Below are 26,777 nucleotides of genomic sequence, written 5' to 3' on the forward strand. Positions count from 1 at the left end.
GGCTGATGTAAAATACATGAAACATGAGGCCCAACAGATTGAAACCAGGGAAGCACATTTTGCTGGTCGAAAGGAAGTGTATTCTGCATGCGTTTTTTTAAATTTGTATGAAAGATGCGTCTACATTGATGGGTATGAAACGGAGAGTTGATACGAGTAACTAGAGTGAATGAGTTGAAAAAGGGAGATAAGCAAGGGAAGTAGTTTGGGCTGAGAGTAATGACTTGGCATGTGACCCGTTATTTGCAAAGATGAGTGATTTGCCGTATTGCAACGCTGTGTTTGTGTTTTACCACAACAGGCTGAATACAATGCTGTGATCCGAGGATGACATATAGAATGAGCATATTCGGGTACTCACCATTGCGTATCTGTGCCTCGCGGCGCTCGGACAGCTTGTAGCAGTCCTGTTTGGCGATAAGGATCAGCCGCCTCTGTTCCGTCGCCGACATGACCGACACCACCTGGAACGCGCACGTGCACATCGTGTATCAGTAACTGGTTCATACACAAAATATTCATTACAGATACTTTCCTTCCACTGCGGATCACCCTGTAAATCACCACACATCATCTGCCCAGGCTTTTTTGCCTCTAGAAGTTAATAGCACTCTCCCGCTTGGGCACAAAACAAAACAATATACTCTGGCTGCTTTCTGTGCAGACTGCGAATTTGTGTTGTTGAATTCCTTTTGTAACTCACTCCTGTGTCAATCTACGAAATTAATTCAGCTAAAATATGTCAACTCTGTTGATTTTGTGATGTGTGTATATCTACTTAAGAGGGCGCTTGTGTCCTATGGGGATTATTTAAAGCCTCGACAGATATGTGGTAGTGAACAATAACAAAGAGGGAGGCATGTTTACGTGTGCTGAACAATGGATGAAGAAATACAAAGAAAGTTGTTTCATCCCCTCCTTAACGTAAGTCCTCGTTGTCGAAGACTGCATTTATGTAATTTCATTTCTGTCTGTAAGGAATGGCTGGTGGATACATGGAATACGGTCTCTGGTGCAAGTAAACGAGGAACGTAATGTTTTTGGCAACGTAATAAGTCTGACAAAAAAATGAGGATTGCAGGGCAGCGTGTGTGTTTTTGTTATCTTATATATGAAGCTAAGAGCCTTTGCAACCAACGTTCGCTTATTATTCCTCCTTCTATTTCCTCTTCTTTGTCTTCGTCTGGTATGCTGTTAACGTTCCTGAACAGGTTAGGTGTTCCTGAACCAATCTTAACGACAACTCTTCACAAACTCGAATGTATACCCAAGAAACATACAAGACAAAACATTTCCTGTAAAGCCATCAGTAATCATTTAGGCCCATAATCGCTGGAAGGCCAAGAACGTTCCTGAACTATTCTTCAAAAATAAATCTGTGTTTCAACACGGGGGCTTACCCAAATCTCACTCGTGACAAAACATCAACTATAAATTAAGCCATCGATAACTACTTTGGTGCATAATAGAGGACATTGAAAGCAGAAAGGCGGTAAAAGATCCCGAAGCAGTCTTTAAAGACAACTTATTCCATGTACAGTATTTTACCCAAGACAGATACACAATCAAACACCGACTATGCATCCACCACCTATTACTCTGGACAATGAATGCAGGACTAGAATAAAACAGGAAGGTCGTTAAACGTGTCTGATTCAATCTTAAAGACAACTAATACCAGACAAATCAGCGACTATTTAAGCTTTGCTTTGGCCCATAAAAGCAGAACACTGTCATCTCACCCAAAGCTGATACGAAAATAAACGGAAAGGGTCGTTGACCAAGACTGATGATCAAAACCCAGAATGAATTCTGCTGAGCTCGGAATGACATTGGTCACGAAAGAATTGCCTTTGACCGTGACTGATCGGTTGGTGGAAGATAGGATAGGCGGTCGGGGTATTTTGGGGCCAAGCGTTTTGTCAACCTTCAGTAAACTCCAGGAGTAATGCGCATGATTCTGTTTTGGACTTTGAAAAGGGGCTTGTTGATGGAAAAAGAAGAACCTATGACTGACTATGCAAAGAGAAACGAAGGAAATTGTATAAACATTGACAAAAGCAACAAAAGAACAAACCTAAAGTCCCAATCTTTGTCTGTTTGTCCTTCGGGCCGTTGTTTTTATTACTTGCTTACTTTCTTGCTTTTTTGTTTCTTTATTTATATCCGTTCCTTCTGTCTTTTCTTTTTGCCAGAGCGCCGATGCGTACGTGTTTTTTTTATTCCCTATTATACGCAGAGCCACATTCGTCTGCCCAACCTTAGTGATAAGGCAGAAATAGTTGTCATCGGTGACAACAAACACCATTTCATGACACCCTGTCATGCGCATCCATCTACCACACCGACTAGGGAATTCTCTCTTTCAGGGATAAAAAGTAAATGCAAGGGTTGATACCAACTAAGATGCGGAAAAATATCTCGTATTTATTTTCTGCTGCTTCTACTTTATCTGTTTGTCTTTCTCCCCCGCAAACTAGGAACATCTCTCTGTCAAAAATAGAAGTAGTAAGTAGGTTAACGCCTCAGTTGCAGACAGCTCTTGTAGACAGAAAGTAGGTTAACAACTAAGATGCAGACAGTTCTCGTATGATCTCTGCTGCTATTGCATCTTCATCTATCACCTATAGTATCGCAACGTGTTATCAAAAGTAAGTTGATTAACCACCAACCACAGAAAGCGTCCCATGTTTTGTCTGCTGCTCATAATAAATCTTCGTCTTTCACTCATAGTAATGCATCCGTCTCAAAACACAAAACAGCGATAACCGTAAAACCCACAATACGAACACGCAGAACACAAACTGCATCTTTACATCCGATACGTCTCGACTGTTTGGCGATGAATGGGCCTTGCCACTTAACTTGGTCAGATGAGGAATCTCTTGCGATTCGACCTGTCTATCATTCTGTCAGGCCATAATATTATCGGAAGATACACTATCCCAAAAGGCGATATGTTCGATTCATCATTGTCTGTCGGGTTGGAAACATAAAATACTCCAGTGCGATGTATCTGTCTCCACAACAAGTAGTCCGTTCAGCGGTGCAAGCTGTGTGTGTGTGTGTGTGTGTGTGTGTGTGTGTGTGCGCGCGCGCGCGTGTGTATATATATATATGTGTGTGTGTGTGTGTGTGTGTGTGTGTGTGTGTGTGTGTGTGTGTGTGTGTGTGTGTGTGTGTGTGTGTGTGTGTGTGTGTGTGTGTGTGGTGTTCAGCTGTGTCTGTTCATATGGCACAATTTAGATGCGGTTTTCGGAGAAACGAAATAACTGTCTGCTTCCGACGAATAATGGCAAACATGTAACGAAAATCACACTTAATAATACACAACTATTGCTCCGATGGATCTGTTCCTACCGCAGCTGTCAGATTTGATGGATAGAACTGTTAGATTTGCGAAAAATATAACGAGTCTGGTGATGATGAAAATGATAGTGATAATAAAGCCAATAGTAATCTGCAAATGCTAAAAGTATGCGGCTTCCTCCCGCAGGAATGTAAACAATCAGGAAGCTATTAAACGATTTCCACATCTCTGTGTTGAAAAATTTACCAGGAAAAGGTACAAAAATAAACAGGGACGCACAAACTTTTAACATTTCAAAGTGGAAAAAAAGCGTATAATTCAAACGTCACTTGAAAATAATAGTGTGAACAAAATCAAACCTTTGGTAAAACACCTAAGCATCCTGTTTTCCATTTACTAGGTACAAATGGTCTGACAGAAAAAATATGGTTAATGACCTGAATGTCTTGTACCAAAGACAATCGTGTGTAAAAGACAGAAACATTTCCAATTTGAAGGGTTGCAAGTGGAGCCAAACAACGTCCAAACATCATCACTTACTAGCAAAATTGGAGCCACATCAAGCATCATCTCCGCTCACAAGAAATCAGCACTCTGTCTCTCATTTTCTGAGCTACAAGCTAAAAAAGGAAATGCACATTAATACTTATGAGTCTAAACTCTTGGACCCAAATCAAAATATCGAATAAGAGACAACAAAAACCGATCTTTTGTCTCCCGTCTGCTCGGCTATAAGTGAACAAGAAAGTAATCGAAAACGGGATTGGCATCAGAACCAGATCAGATTATTGTTGCGGAAACACACCAAAACAGCGCAATGTCTGCCTTTTACTCGATAAGAACTAGAAATGATACCAACGGCATCAACGCTTTGGAAGCTCTCAGATTCAAAGCAAATTTGGTTTCAAAGAAACTGCTCACTGTCCACCGTTTCAGCCACGAAAGGACAGGGAAACCAAGCAAAAGCTACTTTAAAGTACCATCATCAAATTAAAGCTGGTTTCAGAGACATTAGAACGCAACACACCGTTTCCAGTCCACCTAAGTACACACGGAATATAAAGTCAACCACTGAAGTTACCAGAATAAAATCAAAGCTCGTTTCAGACACAAGAACTGAACACACTCGTCCCTCTCCTTGGAGCTACAAGTGGCGGTTCCAGAGTTATTAAGACAGGACCGCATTCTGGCGCTGGCCGGTGACAGCATGACAAACGACACATTTTCCTCCATCACCGCCGCCCCCCCCCCCCAAACACACGTCTAGCATCGCTGCCCTAACCCTGTCGTAAAGATCCCCACTCCCCTGCACACACACACACACACACACACACACACACACGCACGCACGCACACACACACGCACGCACACACGCACACACATACACCCTTCCCCTTCCTCTCCCCAACATCAGTCAATCCGTCAAGAATGAGGACAACGAATTCGCTCGCGTGAAAACTGTCGCCAGCGCCCCCTCGCCATCCTGCTAATAAAACAGAGCGACACTGCTTTGCATAGGTCACCGGTGACCGTCCTGGAATTCCCTTAGTGTGTTCCCTTGATGGAAACTCGGCTGAGGAAGAGGAGCTAATACCCACTTAAAAGAGTTTTGCTAGAAACCCTCGGGGTTTAGAGTTCGGGATAAAAAATGGAAAACAGCTCAAACGGATAATACTTTAAAGGCCATGCAGGATCAATTCTCTGGCGAACTGGACCTTTCCAAGTCTCAGGAACATTGATTCGTTGTACTGTAATTTAGACACGAAAACAATGATTCACTCGAAAGCGCATCGTAAGTATACTAATTAATGAAATGAATGCAAATAGCGGAACGGCGATGTTCTGCAAAGAATTCAGCGAGTGTCAGAATCGTAATTCTGTCCATCGTCTTTTTTTTCAGGACTACTGGCTATCATGTAAAACCCGTCGGAATTCAGGAACTCGGATCTGCACTGAAGCAAATGCAATAATGTATTATTATTATTATTATTGTGATCATTTTTTATGCGCCTAATCTAGATATAGCCCTAGGCGCTTACATATTAATTTCTGCCGTTTGAAATGGAATTTTTTACAGACAGACAGACAAACAGACATTTTTTTACACACAATATATAACGCATTCACATCGGCCAGTAAAGCTCAGTAGCCTATTAGGCGAGCATTCACCTTTCACGGCCTTTATTCCAAGACAAACGGGTATTTGGTGGACATTTTTATCTATGCCTATACAATTTTGCCAGGAAAGACCCTTTTGTCAATCGTGGGATCTTTAACGTGCACACCCCAATGTAGTGTACACGAAGGGACCTCGGTTTTTCGTCTCATCCGAAAGACTAGCACTTGAACCCACCACCTAGGTTAGGAAAGGGGGGAGAAAATTGCGGCCTGACCCAGGGTCGAACACGCAACCTCTCGCTTCCGAGCGCAAGTGCGTTACCACTCGGCCACCCAGTATCACTGGAGACAGAGCATAACCAAAGAAAAACACAACATGGATGATTTAAAATCTGAAGAGTATACCCAAAGTGCCCAAACAGAGCCTTTAGCATTTTAATAACTGGTGTATGTTGACACCCTTTCAACCCGCCAACCAATCTGTGTAGCTCTTATGGCGGTCTGAGACAGTTTGTGTTGTTGTTGAGAGTGTCTCTTTAACTGTCACAACACCCAGGCAGTAACATCAACCACATTTCAAGCTCTAAAGCAGTAACTATCTCATTTACTACTGCAAGACTACGCTTCATGTGCAAGATATCCGTACATACTTCCAGTTCAAGCGTGAGAGACGAACAGGTGCTGTTTTTCCAACAGACAGGAAGTAAGGTGCATCCATTTCACCTGTATGAAGTGTGCAGTAAACAGAAATTGTATCGCAAGGAGGCCACAACACACGACACTTTTATGTTCCTCCCCAGAGGAACTCATTCTCTGGAAATTGTTGTTTAAGTTGCTTGGAGGCAGTGTTGTTGACTACTGAGTGCTGCCACTTGTCTGTTTCGGTTTTTGAGTCTTAAATAAATCATCGTTTTTCGAGACTTTGTGTAATGAAATCAAATAGCAGAACTCACCCCCCCCGACACACACACACACCAGAGCACACACACACACACACACACACACACACACCTAAAGTGTGGATGGTTACCTAAGAGGCGGCACTGGGTGTAGTGCCTTTCTAGTGCACTTGCACTACAACAGCACTGGGTGCAGTACTCGCTCCGGCATCGAAGAATTTTGCACTAAAAAATGCACAAAATTTGACCTATTTCGTCGCCTATAGAGGACGGAAAGAATGTCATTTTGAACATTGTTATGACATTCTTTCCGTCAAAAAAGTCAATTTAACGGTGTTAAATGAAGCGACCATCCACACAATTAGGTTGCCATCCAGAGTTTAGGTTGCCATCCACGTGTGGATGGTTGCCTTATGGTGATTTAGGCAACCAAACCTGTGGAAACGGGGGTACACACACACACACACACACACACACACACACACACACACATACACACACACACACTCTCTCTCTCTCTCTCTCTCTCTCTCTCTCAAACAAACACACGCGTACCGTACGTACGCATTGAGAAAGGACATAGATCTGCAGGCAGCTCTGGTTCTTCAAGAAGAACATCTGGCACTTGTGGCTACACAATGACTTTACTGTTGCTGTGTGCAATCACAGTGAGTATAGAAAGTCGATCATTATTCCGTTTACCCGTGAGAAGGAACATAAGGTAGTCAAATTAAGCAAAAGATGCCTCGTCGGAACGGTAGCCCAAAGGGTATCAAAAGTCATTAATTACCTTAGAAATAAACACGAAACCGAAACAGGATAATCATGGGAAGAAGACAGATGGTACTGTCGGCATTTATTGACCAACGCATACTTGTAACAGCTGAAACAGTAAGCTATCCAAATTGTGCTGGGAACAAACATATTTGAACATTTTTAATAAGCAACTAGCATTATGCACATGGAAATAAAGTCTTATCACACGAAACCATAGACATAAATAACAATTATTTTATGTTGCACGAATAACGATTCCAGAAATCTGAACTCTGCGCCCCAAATAATAGGGCTTTGAACATAGTCAAATATGGGACATTGCACAATGTTGCCAAACATTTACAGTCTATGCTTACACAATCGAGTTTGATCAAGACGACAAAGTCATTGTCCATTGTATCAATTAATCAACTTGTTTTGAGCCGTATATGTCAGCCAAGGATACGAATAGAACTCATTCACAATGCTGTTAACGGACTGTATGCGCAGAAGTTTATTTATTGGACCACTGTTGGGCTCTATCACAGAAGCTATGTGCCCTGCTAGAAACCACCCGATGACGATGGTTTATCTTGTAAATACGCTATCCTTTTGCTGGTTTAGTGCGAAAGTATTACTGCCTCGATGGCGTCTTGCTGTTGTGGAAATGGTATCATCTGGGCTTGCTCTCACAGCACGTAACGCATATGCCCTAGTTTGATGACTTACTGTGAAAGAGTAGAGCATGTGTTTGCAAAATGTTGCGGGACTAACTTAAATTCATGTTGTCAAGAACGATAAAAGTTTGAAGTGTTTACAATTAAGGTTCCTGACCATACCAGATTCAGCTAAAATAATATCAGCCAACAAATCAGCCAAAGTTAAGCGAAACAAACTCAGATCCCCTCCTGCCCCCATACTAAAACCCGCTGTTTTAAGTTTACGTTACAAAGATGGCGTGCGCCCATGAAAAGCAAACAAACCCACCATTGCGACAGTCATGCAAAGTATATAGCTTAAAAACAATATTTCTACAAATATATGTGATCTTGATGTTACCATACAGCCTCGATAAGCGAGGCCAACATAGATTATCTTGGTCCATTCCAATGTTGCCCTTCTTGTTTTGTAAACATAATTTTCCTTTACGTAACGGTTGGGCCATAATTAAATCCATCTCGCTTGTATCTTCTTCGTCCAAACATGGAGAAGGCAACCACAAATATTGCCCATGGCAGCATCAACCGCGCCAGATTAATTACAGCCGGAAATGGAAATTGTTGAATAATATATAAATCTATATGCTCGCCAAAACGAGCAGACATATTCTGTTTACACTGTCAACATTGTGTGCTGTTGGGTGTTCTGGAAATGATAATTTGTCCGGACAAGGTCGAAAGGGCCAGACCTGTTGTTGATCCAGGAAAACGGGGAAGATATTTCATCGAATTACTTCAAAACAAGATGTGTTATGCTTGACACACATTTGGAACTTTGCATTTCTTAACTTATTATTTTAAGATGGCAGGTCATTGCCGTCATTGGGCCTTCATTGGTGTCTACAATAAAACTAAAAAGCCATGACAGTATTCAACGGAAACAAATCAAACTCAATACATATTTGCAAAACACAAGCCATCCGTATGAACCGTCGTGTTATTTCAATCTGATAGAGCTTGCGATGTTGTTGTCAGAATCGAAATATGCTAACTCCCCCGAAAACGAGTTTGCCTGCCTAAACGGCGGGTTGAAAACGGCCATACACGTAAAAGACCACTCGTGCTAAAACCCCAGTGTATGCGGGAATTTCAGCCCATGAACGCAGACAAAGAAGTAGAAATATGCTTACGAACCGAAAGTAATATTATACTGTAACAACGCCTTTAATATCAGCCTGCGGAGGACCTCCTCAGAGAGTATTCCGTTAAAAGAAATCCCCCAAGCGCTCTATTCAAATGTTCTCTTTCGGTTTTTTTCTGTCCCGCTGGACGCAAGCAAGCCGCCTTGAGCCGAACTTAGCTGGACAATTAATCACTCGTCGCTAATAAAACCGTCACCGTTTGACGTCTGTTTCTAGCTTTAGCGCCACTACCTTCACCCTTCCTTTATTCAAATGAAGTGCATCTGTGCTCCATTCTTTAACCGATTTTTGTTTTACAAATATTGATTAAAAAATTGCAATGTCTGGAACGGTGCCTATTCAACCCGTTCCTATTCGTGTTATTTTCTTTCTCCTTCTCTTCCCCTTCCTTTTCTTCTCCTTCTTCTTCGTCATCGTCGTCATCGTTGTTGTTGTTGTCGTTGTCGTCTCTTTGTCTTGTTGGTGGTGTTCGTTGAGCTAGTTTTGGATTTACTATATTGTTATTTTTACATTAATGCGTGAAATACTGGTCTTGCCATCAACGAAACCGGAAAGAAGATCCATCCCTAAAGCAGAGATTCACTATATTATGCACTGCGTTTTCTTACAACTGTCCCCTCAGACATAGCCAATATGTGCCCGGCGAGGTAGATACGACGAAGGTGTGTGCTATAACTTACCACTTCTGCTTCAAGTCGTATGAATTATGTCATCTCGCGTCCAACGCGCATTTGTGGTAATCGACAGTAAATAACAGCAGCAGATGCTTCTGGTGATGTTGGTTATATATATATTAAATATGCAAAGAACGCGTATATGATAAAAGCATCTATTCGATATCACGAGTCCTGTTGGGTATGTTTTGAAAAAAAGAAGAAACAAGTCGCGTAAGGCGAAATTACAACATTTAGTCAAGCTGTCGAACTAACAGAATGAAACTGAACTCACTGCATTTTTACAGCAAGAGCGTATACTCGTAGCATCGTCAGTCCACCGCTCGATGCACAGGCAGTGACATTGACAAGAAGAGCGGGGTAGTAGTTGCGCTGAGAAGGATAGCACGCTTTTCTTTATCTCTATTCTTTTTAAAGTAACACATGTGGCTGTAGCTCAATAATTAATTCATTTTGGTCACTTGTACAAATAATCTCATAAACGTCCTTTAAAGTTGATAGAAGGAGGATTGGCTACAGTATTCGAACACAGAAAAAAATTGTTGGTACGATATTTTCGAGAAAAAGAATTCGTAGGCCTAAACATTATTCAACAAGGCCTTTGGCGTAATCGTCACCGGAAGTCAAGGGAACTCCCTACTTCCGCCACTACTGCCGCTATCAATTGACAAGTACAACATCACTATGTCGTCGCCATCGGTAAGTTTCAAAGGCCGTGCAATAACTTTTCGCCCCTAACTTAAGTCTATTTAGATTTGGGATCCAAAAGTGTTCTACATTATCAAGAAGAAGAAGAACTGGAAGCAATCTGTCGACATGAGAGTGACAGAGTGAGAGTCATTCATGTCACTACCGCAAAAACCGCCCCACTCGCATTTTCTGAGTTTGACGGTAAGAGTAAGCATACTCGTAGATCTTGATAATTATAAAGGGTAACAGCCTTCATGAACTTTGGAGCATAGGCTGTATGCCTCTTAGCTTCTTTTTGCTTTCGATGGGTTGCTTCTAGATCTGTCGTAATCCCTGTAGCACTACATCAATCATTCAATGTACTTGTGGACTTTTGCTCAGAACATGTAAACAGCATAAAGTACTCGGTTGGTTTTTAATTTTCTATTATTCCTTGGTCATCACTTGTTTGATGGATGATGCCCTCCTTCCCTCTTTGCTCCCTCTAGAATCATGTGCAAAGAATGTGACAGAAGAAGACTTTGACTGTCTAGCAGTCCTAACCTAAGTATTTCTCTCATAACCCCACCCATACCCCCAGGTGTGTTCTCATATACATTAGTTTGATGAGAAAATTTGCTAGTAAAAACTGGTTTGGCACTCACAGATGACAAAAAGAGTGGAGAGCTTACCAGATGTATTTCTACATGCTGAAGATACAACTAATTTATTATTGTTGATTTCAGACAAGCCGGAGTGATCATGAAACAGACTCACCTGCACCCCACAGAGGGAGAGGAAGGAGGAGAGGAAGGGGAGGGGGAAGAGGAGGTGGTCAGCCTCAAGAACAAGATCAGGTGTGTTTTCATGTCCATTACTTTGAGAACATTTGCTATTTTGGCTCTAATAGATGAGACTGAAGAGCTTACAATTAATTATATGAAAATTAGTTCTACATGCTGAAGATACAACTATTTTATTATTGTTGATTTCAGACAAGCCGGAGTGATCATGAAACAGACTCGCCTGCACCCCACAGAGGGAGAGGAAGGAGGAGAGGAAGGGGAGGGGGAAGAGGAGGTGGTCAGCCTCAAGAACAAGATCAGGTGTGTTTTCATGTCCATTAGTTTGAGAACATTTGCTATTTTGGCTCTAATAGATGAGACTGAAGAGCTTACAATTAATTATATGAAAATTAGTTCTACATGCTGAAGATACAACTATTTTATTATTGTTGATTTCAGACAAGCCGGAGTGATCATGAAACAGACTCGCCTGCACCCCACAGAGGGAGAGGGAGGAGGAGAGGAAGGGGAGGGGGAAGAGGAGGTGGTCAGCCTCAAGAACAAGATCAGGTGTGTTTTCATGTGTACATTACAGTGAAATCTGTGGTATCCATACTGGTCTTATCCAAATACCCTGTGATATACAACTGGGGAATTACCCAAATACGTATTACTTAGTCTGAATCTGACCTGTGGTATCCAACTACCTGTGGTATCCAACTCTTTTTGTCTGGGCCCCTTCGTTGTTGGATACCACAGGTTTCGCTATAGTTTGAGGAGAAAATGTGCTAGTTTGGCACACATAGATGAGAGAATTGGAGAAGTTACCATTAGATGTAAATTAGTTCTTCATGTTGAAGACACAAATGTTTTATTAATGCTGTTTTCAGACATGTTCCACAAGTAACGAAAGAGGAGGAGACAGGGGGAGAGGAAGGAGGAGAGGAGGACGAGGGGCGACAGCACAGCAGCGGGGCTCTTCAAGTGGCAGGGGGAGAGGTGGTCGAGGGAGGTGGGATGTGGCCGGCATCCCCACTGCGCAGCAGCACAGGAATAACTTGCAGGTGTGTTTTTAATTAATTTGACATTATTATGAGGAGATATGAATAGCAAAGTCTTTCGCATGTATACACAGATAATGATAACAGCACACATGTTTCATTTTAAAACATGTTTGTTGTCTTTACATTATTACAGACTCAGATCCAACAGCTGGATATTGCACAACTGCGACAACTGGCCCTCGACCTGGCTGTTGCACAACCAGGTCTTGTTTTTGACATGCTTGGTAAGTAACTTCTGCTTTATGGTGTTCTGATATAAGTTTGCTCTTGTCATTATTGTGGTATTTTGTGTGAGCTCTCTATGTAGTATTTTGTTTCTGCATTCTGCTGAAAGTATTTTTTCAATGGTTTTGTTGTTGTTGTATACAAAAAACAAAACAAAAAAAATATATTTACATCCATGGTGCATTATTGATTTTTTTTACTTTGACATTGGTAATCATAAAATATGTATCATAAATTAAGAAATAAAAATGCTTTCTGTTGAAAACAGCCGATCAGTCGTCTGTGCCAACACCTGCACCATCACCAGACCATGCAGCCTGGCCGGACTGGTGTGTGTGCCGACATTGTCGGCACATGCCCACACCTGCAGAACGGATCTGCTGCCAGCGCCGCACTCAGTGCATATCAAGAATGCCTGTACGTATGCCCATTTTTTATATAAAAAAGTATTTATTAAAAAAATATTTACATGAAAAAAAAGATAAACACAGTCATGGTCAGATTGTGTACTTGTGCAGGGTAATATAGTTGTATGTAATGATATACAGTGGAACCTGCTAGTACTCATACTATAGTGGACTCTATTATTGTGATTTTCCACTTATAATGAAGAGGGTTTTTTTCCCCCTTGGGTTCTCTCTGTTAGACAAAAATCTAAACTGTAATAGCAAATTTCTTTTAGTGAACGACTTTCCTCTTCCCTTGAAGTTCACATTGGTATGTAGTCCTTGGAGTCCAATTATTATTATTTATTTATTTTTGTATTTCTTATTTTTGTATTTGAAAAAAAATGAAATTTGGATATTTACAACGCGCTTTATCTTTGCTGTGTAGGAAACTAAAAGCGCGGCAAAGGTCGCACTTTACCAGGCGCCCCACTCAAGGCCCAACAGGGATTCGAACCCGGGTCAATGTGATGTGTTGTTACTTTGATGATTACAATTATTATTTCTTTTTTCTTTTGCAGGAGATGAACATCATTTTACATCCGTTCGTGCTACACCTGAGCAGGAGGCAGCGGGTGGACATTTTGGTGTTTGCGGAAGAGGGAGGCGAAGCCGCCTCCAATCGCCATGCTGCCTATCGCCAGTTTGTTTTCTGGCAGCATGGTCGTTTGGGGGCTGGTAACAGGAGGGCTATCCCTTCATGTTGTGTGTGGGCCATTCGGGATACTTACCCCAGTCCCAACAATGTTTATACAGGATACATTCCAGCGCGCTTGCAGTAGATGGGGTAATTGCTCTTGAATACCGACACACAACATGGAGGGATATTTTTCGTCTGTCTCTTCCTCAAGCACCAAAATGTCCTGAGGACTTGGACATGTTTGACTTTTAGTTTTCAAATTTTTAATTGCCTCTCTGTATGGTTGTAACAGCTGTTTGATTGTTTCCATGGGTTTTTGCACACATTACTTTTTGAGTGCAAGAAAAATATTACAGAAACATTTTGTCTTGAAAATGAGAATGTTATTTTGGTTGACTAGAAAATTATGTTAAAATGGTTTCTTCAGCTGAGCTGTTTGTTTTGTACAAGTTTGTGTTCATTTACTTTGTATGTACTAGTATGACTCCACAAGTTAATTTTAATAAATGTATATTTGACCAACAACAAAACAAGTTCATGTGCCAGCAGTGACACAATGTCATATCATGTAAATTATGCTGTCAGATTTTGAAATTGTGTAATTCTGAATACAGAATCTGAATCACTTCCACTTTTTGTAATGGGTTCAGAAAAAGAAACATGATGTTATTGTTTTTAAATTTATATCACACAACAAACACACAATAGTCTTTAGTCATTTTCAAAGTGGTGTACATCCCTTTATCTGCAGACAACAAACAGTTTCTGTCTTTGTTTTTTGTTTTTTTCTTTTCTTTCAGCAGACATACTGTTGCACAATTACCACACCACAACGCACTCATAAAAACAAATGAACAGACAGACAAATATCAAGTATCGTTACCACCATTATTCTCATATTGTTTCCAGGTAAACATGTACAAAAGCCAACTAAACAGATATGCTAAGTCACGCTTGCAGCCACACATAATAAGAATATACTAACACATGTTGTACAAACCCTCAGTCTCTCTCGCACACACATTAGTATCATGAATAAACAATTATTGTACACAAGCAATATTTTCAACTAAACAAGAAAAGAAAAAAAAAACATGATCACCATGTCACAACCACTCCCTCAGTCCCTGCATTGAGAGGTGGGTTGTCGCTGACATTCCTTTAATTATAATGGGAGGTACATTTTCAGCCGAACATTCCAACATGCTCAATTATAATATGTGTTGCAATGTGAGTTTCTTGTGCCTGCAGCCATTCTATGCCGCCTGAATCTAGCCTGTGAAGCAAAATGTAGTCTAAGGCAATTGATATCAATTTGAAGTGAAAATCATACAACACAGTCTCAACTAAAATGATACAGCTTTGGAAACTATTGATAAATGCTTTTCTTGCAAATTTAGTCTGCCAATGTATAATCACAAAGTTATTACTATTTTTCAAAGTTATTATTAAAATCATTATTCGCCAATGTATACAAGAGCCTCCCATCTATATTGGTGAAATAGCGCAATTTAGGGTCCATGATAAGGCAGCAGATTAAATTAAAAAACTAAACACAGCCATGCCATAGAACTATGCGGGTCTATGCATTTTTACTGGTTACCCACACATACAAACATTGCTGTCTTGAAAAGGGCCTTTCAAAAGTCCACTGGTGTCATATTGTTGTACCTCTCCACATGTCAAAAACAACTGTAACAGAACCGCAGACAAAAAGGGAGGTAATAATTATCCCACTTGACACTCTTTCCTTATGTTCTGCCTCCTTTTGGGCTACTACCAGCTCAACTGCTACCGTCATTCAGGTAAAACGAGATTTTTTCTGTGCAACAAGTTCACTAGTTGGAGGTGGGGAGGTTGCTGCCAGGTGTGTTGACAGTCTCCTTGGGTCCTCTTGTGCCAGAGGTTTTTTCCTGTGCAGTGGCAACGGGTCTTGTAGTCTCATCTCCATGATTCGCAGCTTCAGGGCTGGAATGTGGTGGTAGGTCTTTGGGACCTTCACAGGGAATACCGACCAGCGGCCGGTTTTCTTATTGAAGCATCTGTGATACCTATCAACATAGAACAAGAACAATTATGACTAAAATGCTTGACACTAACCCTTGTAATGGCCTTGAATGTCATAATATAACTAAACATGCCAAGGACATGATCATACATCTAGAACTTGAAGCCTGAATTTACATGTTTGGCCTGTGAAAAAAACAAACAACAAAAACATTGCATTGAGTGTGTTTCAATACATGTACTTACTTCTTTCTGCCATCCTTTGAAGTCGCCAAGGGTCGACCAGCATGAGTGTTGTGGTCCATGGCTGCCAACAGAATCCTGGCTTCATAAACCGGAGGTGTGTACGCAAACCTTTTGCCCGCATACATCAACAAATGTTGGTGAAACACCTCCAGGGGGCATGTGCTCCTGTATGTAAAAAGAAAGTATTATATATAATGGTAGAAGTGAACACGCTTATCATTAAATATTTTACAGTGATGTTCTGCTGATACTGTAGCGATAGGTTTTCTTGTTTATTTACCTCACTGTATGATATAAATCAACCCTGTTACAGCGAAATTCTTATATTCACTATAACAGAGTTCCACTGTATAATGTTGGCCAGCACACATCAGTATGAGCACTACAACTCCTGATTTTTACATCGAGTATTAGTAATTACAAAACCACACAAACAAGTTCATACTTGTTGCACCCACATAATCTCCTTTCATGCACACTGTAAACAGTTCCCTGATTTCTCCCTCAATAGTGAGTAATAATAATCTTCTAACCTGTTTGTGATGACCAACTCTGCTTTCTGGATCAGAGTCTGGTCTAAGACCACAGAGGCGAGCTGTTTCACTAGGGCACGGTCTTCCTGAGGATCAAGCCAGGCCCTCCCATCCTCCCTTTCCCCGCCCAGGTCTTCATGGTCGCAGCACCAGGCACCAGCATCCCAAGAATGTATGTTGCAAACATGTTGCAAAACTCCTCGCCACATACCCTGGAATGGAACAGACACATTCAGAAAACTATACATGCCTGATTTTTTTCAAACTATTGAAATTAGTGCATAATTGTGATTGACGTGCTATTATTATTTGTAAATGAAACCGTACAAATAACCAAACAAGACAATGACCAAACAGGTTACCATGAACTTTGTCTTGGTGTCAGCCTTCTGGCAGCAGAACCAAAAGTGGTTCACTATCGAAGGGATCCACTTTTGCAGCTTGCGACCTTTACTGCCTGCAGCAATCTAAGAAGAAAATGCAAATGTAAAATGTAAAGATACACACACAAACAAACCAAAGAAAACATGAGAAAACCAATAAAGCATTCACAATATTTCAAAATTGTATCAAACTATAACACAATTACAACATACGTACCTTGGCTAGCTTCTTGCCAATATTTTTGGCAACATGCCACACATCAAGGGAATGTTTTTTTCCGATCGCCTCTTTTTGACAAAACAAAGAACAAAATATATTCATTTGCAATATCAAATATTTGGTGCATACATTTTTAAAATGTTTGCTAAAATGACCAGCCCAAATTAAATGAAAAGGGCTTAGCAATGCACACATAATACAATGAACAACAGCTGCTAAAGAGACAATAATGGTGACACACTCTAAACTGTATCCCCAAAGTGGGCAAGAGGTATATTATCTTGAAATTAAGCATTCTAACTCACTGCACTGTCCATCCAGATGGGACTGATGTATGTATAGATAATAAATGTTGCATAATAAATTACCGCTAACATATAATTGACTGTTAATCACACACACACACACAAAGGGGGGAAAAGAGGAAACAGAACATACTCATATCTGCAGCTATTCCCACATGGGCATCAGTGACGACCTCATCAACAGTGGTGTCCACCCGTTCACCTTCAAGCACTACCTCATCCAGTGCCCTCTTAAATCCAACCCTTTCCATGTTCGTGGATTTTCGCTGTGTTTCCCGTTTGTCCACACACTGGACAGAGAGAATCTTTGTGGTCTCAGCCTCCATAAGAGTGTAGCTGCAGTACTGTGCGCAATGACCTATTTGAAAATTCAATGCACCATTAAAAAGTAACCATTTATGATGAAACCTGCAAACAATATTCTCTGACCGGACATCAAAATTGCAAGGCTTTTCTAAGCTCAGTTGTTTGTTAACATGGTTACGAGAACACAGGCAAGCCAATTACTCAAGCGCCTAGACTATATCATTCTACATGATGGTAAATAGCACATTCTAATATTCCAATGACTATGTAAAATTGGGGACATGGTATATATTGGGTCATTGAATAATGCAGGTCTGCAATAATCGTACTGACCTGGTGAATCATTGCGTCCATCTCCTGCACACACACACACACAAAAATGGAATGACATAACAAAATAAATGTTCAATAAAAAGTGCTCTGCCGTCACTTGACAACAGGAAGTCAATTTCAGTGGGTTACATGAAAATGTAACTTTTTCTTTCAGTCTATTTCTCAAAAGCAAGCACGCCTTGATACAATGTCCAAAATTGAATATTATGTCCTGCATCACATCATGTTTTGCTTTTGAGAAATAAAATAGAAAATATAAAGTTGATTTTAGACATTCATTTCAATATTATTGTGGGGTTGGGGGGGTGGGGGGTGGGGTTGGGTTAAGTCTACAGCATTGGATACATTATATTTCTGAAATGGCACAACAGTGACAAAGGGGTCAAACATAAATCACAAAAGAACAACAAACACTCACCCAGAACAACCAAATTTTGCTCTGCCAATGAGTCGAAGATGGCTCGTTGGTGGTCCTTCCATGTGTCCTTCACAGCCTTTATGATAAATGGAAAACAAAGTTATATATCTATATTCTTGTGAGTTGGGACAGTCACTGAGGGACACACAAAGCAAGAATTTTGCCTCACAGACTAGACTATGTCAACTGTTCTAGACAACAACAAAAAATGCCATACTTGTTACAAAACATCTGAATACATAACGAGAATGGGTTGCTTTTAGTTTCTAAACATCATTTGTAACTAGGGTGGCCGGTTGGTTCTGTGGTGAACACGATTCCCCAGGGATACAGCAACCCGGGTTCAAATCCCCGTTGGGCCGTGAGTAGGGCGCCTGTATAGTGCAACCTTTGCCGCGCTTTGAGTTTGCTAGAGATAAAGATAGAGATCAATAATAATAATAATAATAATAATGGACATTTATATAGCGCGTTTCTAGACAATCTACTCATAGCGCTTTACAATATTTAAACAGGTAAAAACAAACATGCATAGATATTAACACAAACTGGCAGGCAAACATAAACAACACAACTATCAATATCCAAATTCCATTTTCTTTCCATTTTATACACACACATTATAAATTATTTTTTAACTGTTTTTTAATTACCTGCACCACATAATGTTTCTGGACAGCCTGGTGGAAGGTAGCACCAGGAAAGGGCAGGTTCAGCACCTTCGCCCACAACGCCAGCTTGGCATAATTATTTCCACTTAGGAGGATACATGTGCTGACTAGAAAATCACCACAGTGAATTTTGTTGGGCAGGGTGGGCTGGGCACACCATGTGTGGCTCACATGGCCTTTCACACATTCCTGAAATTCACAGATCAGATTTGAAAAAAACAAAAATGCAAATGACTTTATAAAAATTCAATGTGTCACTGTCAGTAGGATTACTAGGAACATATACATGTACAAACATAATGAGTTGATGAAGCCTAAGTGCATTCTGAAATCTGAACCATCATGCCACATTTAGTGCTGTTAGACTTAGTAGTGTCCAAGATAAATTCAACATTTTAGTTTTTAACGAATGAACGGCCAGACGGACAGATGAACCAGGTGAGTACATAGACTGACTTTTGCTTCGCATGTGAGTAAAAAATAAAATGTTCTCACCCATCTGAGGTACAGTGCTGAGCCTGTGAAGCCCTCCTTCACGGCAGGAACATGCTCACACCCAGCAGTGGAGCATTTCCTGATGCTCACAGCAGCCAGTGCCTTTAGTTGGTGGACAAATGCTAGGCACAGTGTGCTGTTGCAAATGTCCTGGCACTGGTCTGCTGTGGCTATCCTGGTGATGCCTGGTCCTAACTCCACCTCCTCCGCAGTGTCAGCATCACCTGTCTCTTCGTCCTCCTGCTGGCCGTACGCCACCTCCTCAAAGGCCACCTCGTCTGCCTCCTTGGCATACTTTTCATCCCTGACACATAGGAATAAATAAAAAATAATAATAACATTCAGTGTGCAATACAGTCTGATGTAGATTAGACTTCCCTAGAAGAATGAAACCATTTTAATCATTTTACAACATAAATGTATAAATTCATGTATACATTACATACAAATGAAATAGATTAGAATTTGTTTTATTCTTACAAAAGCAACACATTAATAAGAAATGCAAAACATACACATCCATGGTGAGAAAAAAACTGGCGTCTTGAGATTCCAGCTCGATATCATCGACATCAAAGTCGCTGTCATCACCATCTAAATCACCATCACAGGTTAAATCACTGAATTCAACAGTGATGCTGCACAAGAGAGACATTGAAAACAAAGTTAGCATCACTCAAAATAATAATGTAAGTTGTCAACTGACAAACAAGAAAAAATGTGCCTGCAGTGCCAATCTATAATACTACTACATGTATCTCCGAAAACATAAAAAATCATCAAATGACCTTTATTATCAGAATATTCTCATTGTTTGTGTGTGTGTCTTGTTTTTCATCATTATTATTTTCACATGGTTCTTTACAAATTAGCTTTTTTAATAATACTACACTTACTTGAGAGGGTTGACAAAGGAGCGGTCAATGTTCTGCCTGTAAACATAAAAATGGTAATTATAATGTATTAAAACATGCAAACAAGAACTAGATGTACTGGGTAAATCAAAACACCCCTCAACAGTATCCAGTTTCTGTTGACATTACATTTCATTATCTTGAAAAAACAAGAAGTAATAATTGGTATAACTAAACCAGCAACCAACTCAACAATCAACAATAGTAGACACTAATGACTGCCGTCATTGTAAACTGAGGTAACCGGCTGGTGTTGATCTCTGGCCGACAGTTTGCCAACTCAACTCAAATGCAGATAACAAACAATGACAAGCTTACCGTTTTGACCTCATCCCTTTCCCTTCTTTGGCAGGCTGATCAGTCCTATAATTGAAAAAAAAAGTTATTTATAAATATGATTTGACTATTTAACACACCTTGAATCAATCGATAATGTGAACCCACTGGCACTTGTGGAGACGATTTAAAGTTTAGCATTTAGAACTTTGTAAATAGATAGCGGTTTTTGATTTAAACAAGACAGTTATTTGTGCAAGGGAGACAATATACAACCGGTGTAACCAGCCAACCAAAATCAACACTGCACCATGTTCAGTAAATGCACTCACTTTTCAATCTCAAGTTCTGGCTCCTCCTCGAATGGCTCCACACCTGATAAAGGTGTACTGAAAAATGTCAAACAATCAACTCTGACCATCACCTGATTAAAATGTGTTTAAATGCATGAAACTAGCAAACTGACAAACTGAACAAAATCTGAAACCAATCTTCCCAACATTTCTTTTTTAAGTTTTTGTGAACCCCATTTACTGTCAATAAACGGTCTATGAGTATGAGTATCAATTTACAAAGTACATATATATATTTACCACGGCTTGGACGAACTAGGGACAGAGGAGAGGTCGGGGGTGGTGCTGACTTTCGCTTGCTGCAGGAGCTGCCCTGGGGTGGAAGTTTTCTGCGGAGGCTGTTTAGCAAAGTCTGGTCTCTGCACAGCTCTGTTGAATAAGAACAAAAACAAAATCCATGCACTTTGAAATAAATTCGGTTCCTACATTCACTACACCCAGCTGAGCAAATTGGTAAATGTATCAGAGCTCTGTGTAAAGCTGACTTTCACAATGTATCAATTGACACTGACCTGCTTTCAATATCCCAAGTAGAACATCCTGGTTGAGGGTCAGTCAATGCGGCCTCTTGAATCTGTTGATAGCTAAAAGTAAAACATAAAAATAAGTCAGAAGTCAATACAGCGCTAATTGACTGAAAAAAAAAATGAAACGAATGTTCATCTATAATTATCAGTTTACAAAATACATTTACCACGGCTTGGACGAACTAGGGACAGAGGAGAGGTCGGGGGTGGTGCTGACTTTTGCTTGCTGCAGGAGCTGCCCTGGGGTGGAAGTTTTCTGCGGAGGCTGTTTAGCAAAGTCTGGTCTCTGCACAGCTCTGTTGAATAAGAACAAAAACAAAATCCATGCACTTTGAAATAAATTCGGTTCCTACATTCACTACACCCAGCTGAGCAAATTGGTAAATGTACATCAGAGCTCTGTGTGAAGCTGACTTTCACAATGTATCAATTGACACTGACCTGCTTTCAATATCCCAAGTAGAACATCCTGGTTGAGGGTCAGTCAATGCGGCCTCTTGAGTTCGTTCGTACCTAAAACAGAAAAAGAAGTACAGTAGTCAAGAAAGCACTGATTGACTGGAAACAACACTTTGGTTTTGAAACGAATGTTCGTCACACTGTCACTGTAAATTATTATTTGAAAACATGGTACTCAAAGAGAAAACAAAACAAGCAAATGACAAGAACAAAGGAGGAATTTGAATTGAATTTAAACGATACTTACGCGTCCATGAGGATTCTAGAAAGTTCCGTGTCTGCTTTTGATCTGTTGTGAGGTTTCAACAAATGAGGTGTCTTGGCAAACACCTGTCCTCGGAGGGCCCCCCATCGTTCGAATTGGCTGGTCAAACAAACTTTCAATTTCTCCCTCAGCTTTTTCTTTTTTTTCTTGGCCGAAGCCGTGCTTGCAACTCTGGCAACAGGCACAGCAGGTGGTGTAGGAGGCAAACATACTTTTGGAGGCATAGATCGAAGACGATCTTTCACATCTTGAGAAGCCATCTTTGTTTGTAGGGGAAATCCGTTTCCGGTAAATGTTCTAAACATAGAATCGCCTCGCTATACACTGTCACGTGACTGTTCTAAAAATATCACGGCGAAGGGTATGGGTTTATTTCGAAACTATCTTCAATTATTGATTTCTGACAAACTACAAAGATTTGAATAGCCCCAGTTGGTAGAACACCTAATTTTTATACGCTGCAACAGCTGAAAAAGCCTTAAACCTATGGGTTGAGCTCAATGGGAGTCTTTAACTTTCTGAGCGTGTTTTTAATCGAAACATATCACATCTATATTTTTTTGGAATCAGGAACCCACAAGGAATAAGATGAAATTGTTTTTAAATCGATTTCAAAAAATTTATTTTAATAATAATTTTTATATTTTTAATTTTCAGAGCTTGTTTGTAATCCGAATATAACATATTTATATGTTTTTGGAATCAGAAAATGATGAAGGATAAGATGAACGTAAATTTGGATCGTTTTAAAAACAATTTGTTTTTTTTACAATTTTCAGATTTTTAATGACCAAAGTCATAAATTAATTTTTAAGCCACCAAGCTGAAATGCAATACCAAAGTCCGGCCTTCGTCGAAGATTGCTGGGCCAAAATTTCAATCAATTTGATTGAAAACTGAGGGTGTGACAGTGCCGCCTCAACTTTCACAAAAAGCCGGATATGACGTCATCAAAGGTATTTATCGAAAAAAAGAAAAAAACCATCTGGGGATATCATTCCCAGAAACGCTCATGTCAAATGTCATAAAGATCAGTCCAGTAGTTTGGTCTGAATCGCTCTACACACACACACAGACACGCACACACACACACACACAGACACAGACACAGACACACACACACACACACACACACACACACACAGACAGACAGACACACATACACCACAACCCTCGTCTCGATTCCCCCCTCTACGTTAAAACATTTAGTCAAAACTTGACTAAATGTAAACAAGTCGCGTAAGGCGAAAATACAATATTTAGTCAAGTAGCTGTCGAACTCACAGAATGAAACTGAACGCAACGCAACGCAGCAAGACCGTATACTCGTAGCATCGTCACTCCACCGCCCGTGGCAAAGGCAGTGCCCGTGGAATTGACAAGAAGAGCGGGGTATTCGTTGCGCTGAGAAGGATAGCACGCTTTTCTGTACCTCTCTTCGTTTTAACTTTCTGAGCGTGTTTTTAATCCAAACATATCATATCTATATATTTTTGGAATTAGGAACCGACAAGGAATAAGATGAAAGTGTTTTTAAATTGATTTCGAAAAAAAAAATTTGATAATAATTTTTATATATTTAATTTTCAGAGCTTGTTTTTAATCCGAATATAACATATTTATATGTTTTTGGAATCAGCAAATGATGGAAAATAAGATAAACGTAAATTTGGATCGTTTTATAAATTTTTATTTTTTTTTACAATTTTCAGATTTTTAATGACCAAAGTCATTAATTAATTTTTAAGCCACCAAGCTGAAATGCAATACTGAACCCCGGGCTTCGTCGAAGATTACTTGACCAAAATTTCAACCAATTTGGTTGAAAAATGAGGGCGTGACAGTGCCGCCTCAACTTTCACGAAAAGCCGGATATGACGTCATCAAAGACATTTATCAAAAAAATGAAAAAAACGTTCGGGGATTTCATACCCAGGAACTCTCATGTCAAATTTCATAAAGATCGGTCCAGTAGTTTAGTCTGAATCGCTCTACACACACACACACACACACGCACACACGCACGCACACACACACGCACATACACCACGACCCTCGTTTCGATTCCCCCTCGATGTTAAAATATTTAGTCAAAACTTGACTAAATATAACAAGTCGCGTAAGGCGAAAATACAATATTTAGTCAAGTAGCTGTCGAACTCACAGAATGAAACTGAACGCAACGCAACGCAGCAAGACCGTATACTCGTAGCATCGTCACTCCACCGCCCGTGGCTAAAAGGCAGTGCACGTGGAATTGACAAGAAGAGCGGGGTATTCGTTGCGCTGAGAAGGATAGCACGCTTTTCTGTACCTCTCTTTGTTTTAACTTTCTGAGCGTGTTTTTAATCCAAACATATCATATCTATATATTTTTGGAATCAGGAACCGACAAGGAATAAGATGAAAGTGTTTTTAAATTGATTTCGAAAAAAAAAAAATTGATAATAATTTTTATATATTTAATTTTCAGAGCTTGTTTTTAATCCGAATATAACATATTTATATGTTTTTGGAATCAGCAAATGATGGAGAATAAGATAAACGTAAATTTGGATCGTTTTATAAATTTTTATTTTTTTTTTACAATTTTCAGATTTTTAATGACCAAAGTCATTAATTAATTTTTAAGCCACCAAGCTGAAATGCAATACCGAACCCCGGGCTTCGTTGAAGAGTACTTGACCAAAATTTCAACCAATTTGGTTGAAAAATGAGGGCGTGACAGTGCCGCCTCAACTTTCACGAAAAGCCGGATATGACGTCATCAAAGACATTTATCAAAAAAATGAAAAAAACGTTCGGGGATTTCATACCCAGGAACTCTCATGTCAAATTTCATAAAGATCGGTCCAGTAGTTTAGTCTGAATCGCTCTACACACACACACACACACACGCACGCACGCACGCACACACATACGCACATACACCACGACCCTCGTTTCGATTCCCCCTCTACGTTAAAACATTTAGTCAAAACTTGACTAAATGTAAAAAAGAGAGAAGAAAACATTGTCTCACAAAATGAAAGGAATTTACAGCAAATCTAACTGCTAAGAATGGCGACTTCAAAACTTTGCATCATTTCCAGAAGTGCATGATGTACACACGTCAAGCACAACATCTCTTTCTGGCAAAAACACATTTTACAAGATATGAAATTATTTCATAACAAATCCAGCAACTCAGACGAAGGATTTTGAAGTCTAAACCCCTTTTGAGACTTGCATTGTAATTATGCAGACTCGCTTTTCGGCAGCGCCCTTCTTGAAGAATGAACACAGATGAGCTTGTCTCAGTCACTGGACTCATGATGATGATGAGAACGATGATGGATGATGGATGATGGATGATGATGATGATGATGATGATGATGATGATGAGGAGGAGGAGGAGGAGGAGGACGAATATAAGGATGAAGAGAAGGAGGCTGAGGAGGAGGAAGAGGGGGGGGGGGCGACGACGAGGATGAGGGGTAAGATAATGATGATTACAGTCCTCCTCGTGTCAGCGATCACGATCACGAGCAACACTAGGGTTCTGTCAAGGCTAATACGTGGGATACGATCATCCTGTAACTTGGACACATACACACAATCAATAGCCTGACTGTTTTCTGTGCAGAAAATGAATTGTCAGTGACACCAATGTCACACTGCGAAATGAGTTTATAAAACATGTCCACAGAAAGCAAGGCAGGCCGTTGATTGTTAGCATGCGTCCAAACAGAAGAATGCTCTTATCTCACTTAAAGCATGAACATTAACATGTCGTGTGGTGTTTCACACAAAAGAATGCTCTTATCTCACTTAAAGCATGAACATTAACATGTCGTGTGGTGTTTCACACAAAAGAATGCTCTTATCTCACTTAAAGCATGAACATTAACATGTCGTGTGGTGTTTCACACAAAAGAATGCTCTTATCTCACTTAAAGCATGAACATTAACATGTCGTGTGGTGTTTCACACAAAAGAATGCTCTTATCTCACTTAAAGCATGAACATTAACATGTCGTGTGGTGTTTCACATAATCGCTTGCGCAAAAGGAACACGTAAACGTCTGGGCAGAAGTGTAGCAGTACACAAGGTCGCTTACACGTGAAGTAATGTACCTTTAACACGCACTGGTCCCCTTTTCTAGAACGTTCCCTTCTGCGATGGTTTATGGAAACCTGTGTTGATGTTTTTCCTTTTTCATGCAGATCCAATTCCAAGGGAATCATTATGTCGTCTCTGGCACATTCATGCAACAAAGCCTGGACTACTGCAGTCTCAATTCTGGCATTTCCAGCTTATTCAGTGTATAAAACAGGGCTTCCCCCTGTGTGTACATAGATAAAAGTTAGGTTAACCTGGGGTGACTGCCAAAACAAACTGAAAGTGTACAAGCCTGTTGAAAAAGCGGAAGAGCCAGAGTTTCTATACTTCTTGTGTAGGTATGTGTTTGGTGTAGAAGACCACTTGTGCGCGCGCGCGCGCGTGTGTGTGTGTGTGTGTGTGTGTGTGTGTGAGTGTGTGTGTGTGTGTGTGTGTGTGTGTGTGTGTGTGTGTGTGTGTATGTGTGTTTCAGTTTAACAGCCGGTGAATAATGCTGTTCGACTATTTAAACAAACA

General features: G+C 40.3%; 3 protein-coding genes across 3 annotated transcripts in view; 1 reads left to right on the forward strand and 2 right to left on the reverse strand.

Annotated features, from left to right (window-relative positions):
• Positions 1-26,777, reverse strand: part of LOC138981649 (secretin receptor-like) — a 190,710-nt gene that overhangs the window by 25,495 nt on the left and 138,438 nt on the right. Inside the window, exon 2 of the mRNA XM_070354644.1 lies at positions 362-464. Within this exon, the coding sequence (XP_070210745.1) occupies positions 362-464 (103 nt within the window). The remainder of the gene's footprint in view (positions 1-361; positions 465-26,777) is intronic.
• LOC138981645 (uncharacterized) lies at positions 11,534-14,107 on the forward strand. Its single transcript, XM_070354637.1, has 5 exons — positions 11,534-11,643; positions 11,964-12,137; positions 12,271-12,361; positions 12,631-12,779; positions 13,330-14,107. The coding sequence occupies exons 1-5, from the start codon at positions 11,549-11,551 to the stop codon at positions 13,334-13,336; spliced, it is 516 nt and encodes a 171-aa protein (XP_070210738.1). The 5' UTR covers positions 11,534-11,548; the 3' UTR covers positions 13,337-14,107.
• Positions 14,318-22,659, reverse strand: LOC138981643 (uncharacterized). The gene is made up of 19 exons (XM_070354636.1): positions 22,142-22,659; positions 21,877-21,948; positions 21,603-21,731; positions 21,421-21,492; positions 21,149-21,277; positions 20,888-20,944; positions 20,598-20,642; positions 20,262-20,297; positions 19,881-20,003; positions 19,366-19,669; positions 18,853-19,059; positions 18,200-18,275; positions 17,782-17,805; positions 17,276-17,500; positions 16,835-16,905; positions 16,597-16,701; positions 16,235-16,446; positions 15,702-15,866; positions 14,318-15,499 (listed from the first exon to the last, which is right to left on the reverse strand). The coding sequence occupies exons 1-19, from the start codon at positions 22,462-22,464 to the stop codon at positions 15,250-15,252; spliced, it is 2,625 nt and encodes an 874-aa protein (XP_070210737.1). The 5' UTR covers positions 22,465-22,659; the 3' UTR covers positions 14,318-15,249.

Source organism: Littorina saxatilis, linkage group LG12 (assembly GCF_037325665.1).
Source record: "Littorina saxatilis isolate snail1 linkage group LG12, US_GU_Lsax_2.0, whole genome shotgun sequence".
Classification (NCBI taxonomy): Eukaryota; Metazoa; Mollusca; class Gastropoda; order Littorinimorpha; family Littorinidae; genus Littorina; species Littorina saxatilis.

Bases quoted from the DNA above. Each gene is read 5' to 3' on its own strand.
- LOC138981643 (XM_070354636.1), bottom strand. From the start codon at position 22,464: ATGTTTAGAACATTTACCGGAAACGGATTTCCCCTACAAACAAAGATG. The intron at 19,670-19,880 runs GTATGTTTTGCA...CCTATGTGTCAG, and splicing joins TTTTTTCTCACCATGGATGT to GGATGAAAAGTATGCCAAGG. The intron at 18,276-18,852 runs GTAATTAAAAAA...TTTATCATAAAG, and splicing joins AGAAACATTATGTGGTGCAG to GCTGTGAAGGACACATGGAA.
- LOC138981645 (XM_070354637.1), top strand. From the start codon at position 11,549: ATGAAACAGACTCGCCTGCACCCCACAGAGGGAGAGGGAGGAGGAGAG. The intron at 11,644-11,963 runs GTGTGTTTTCAT...TGCTGTTTTCAG, and splicing joins AGCCTCAAGAACAAGATCAG to ACATGTTCCACAAGTAACGA. The intron at 12,362-12,630 runs GTAAGTAACTTC...TGTTGAAAACAG, and splicing joins TCTTGTTTTTGACATGCTTG to CCGATCAGTCGTCTGTGCCA.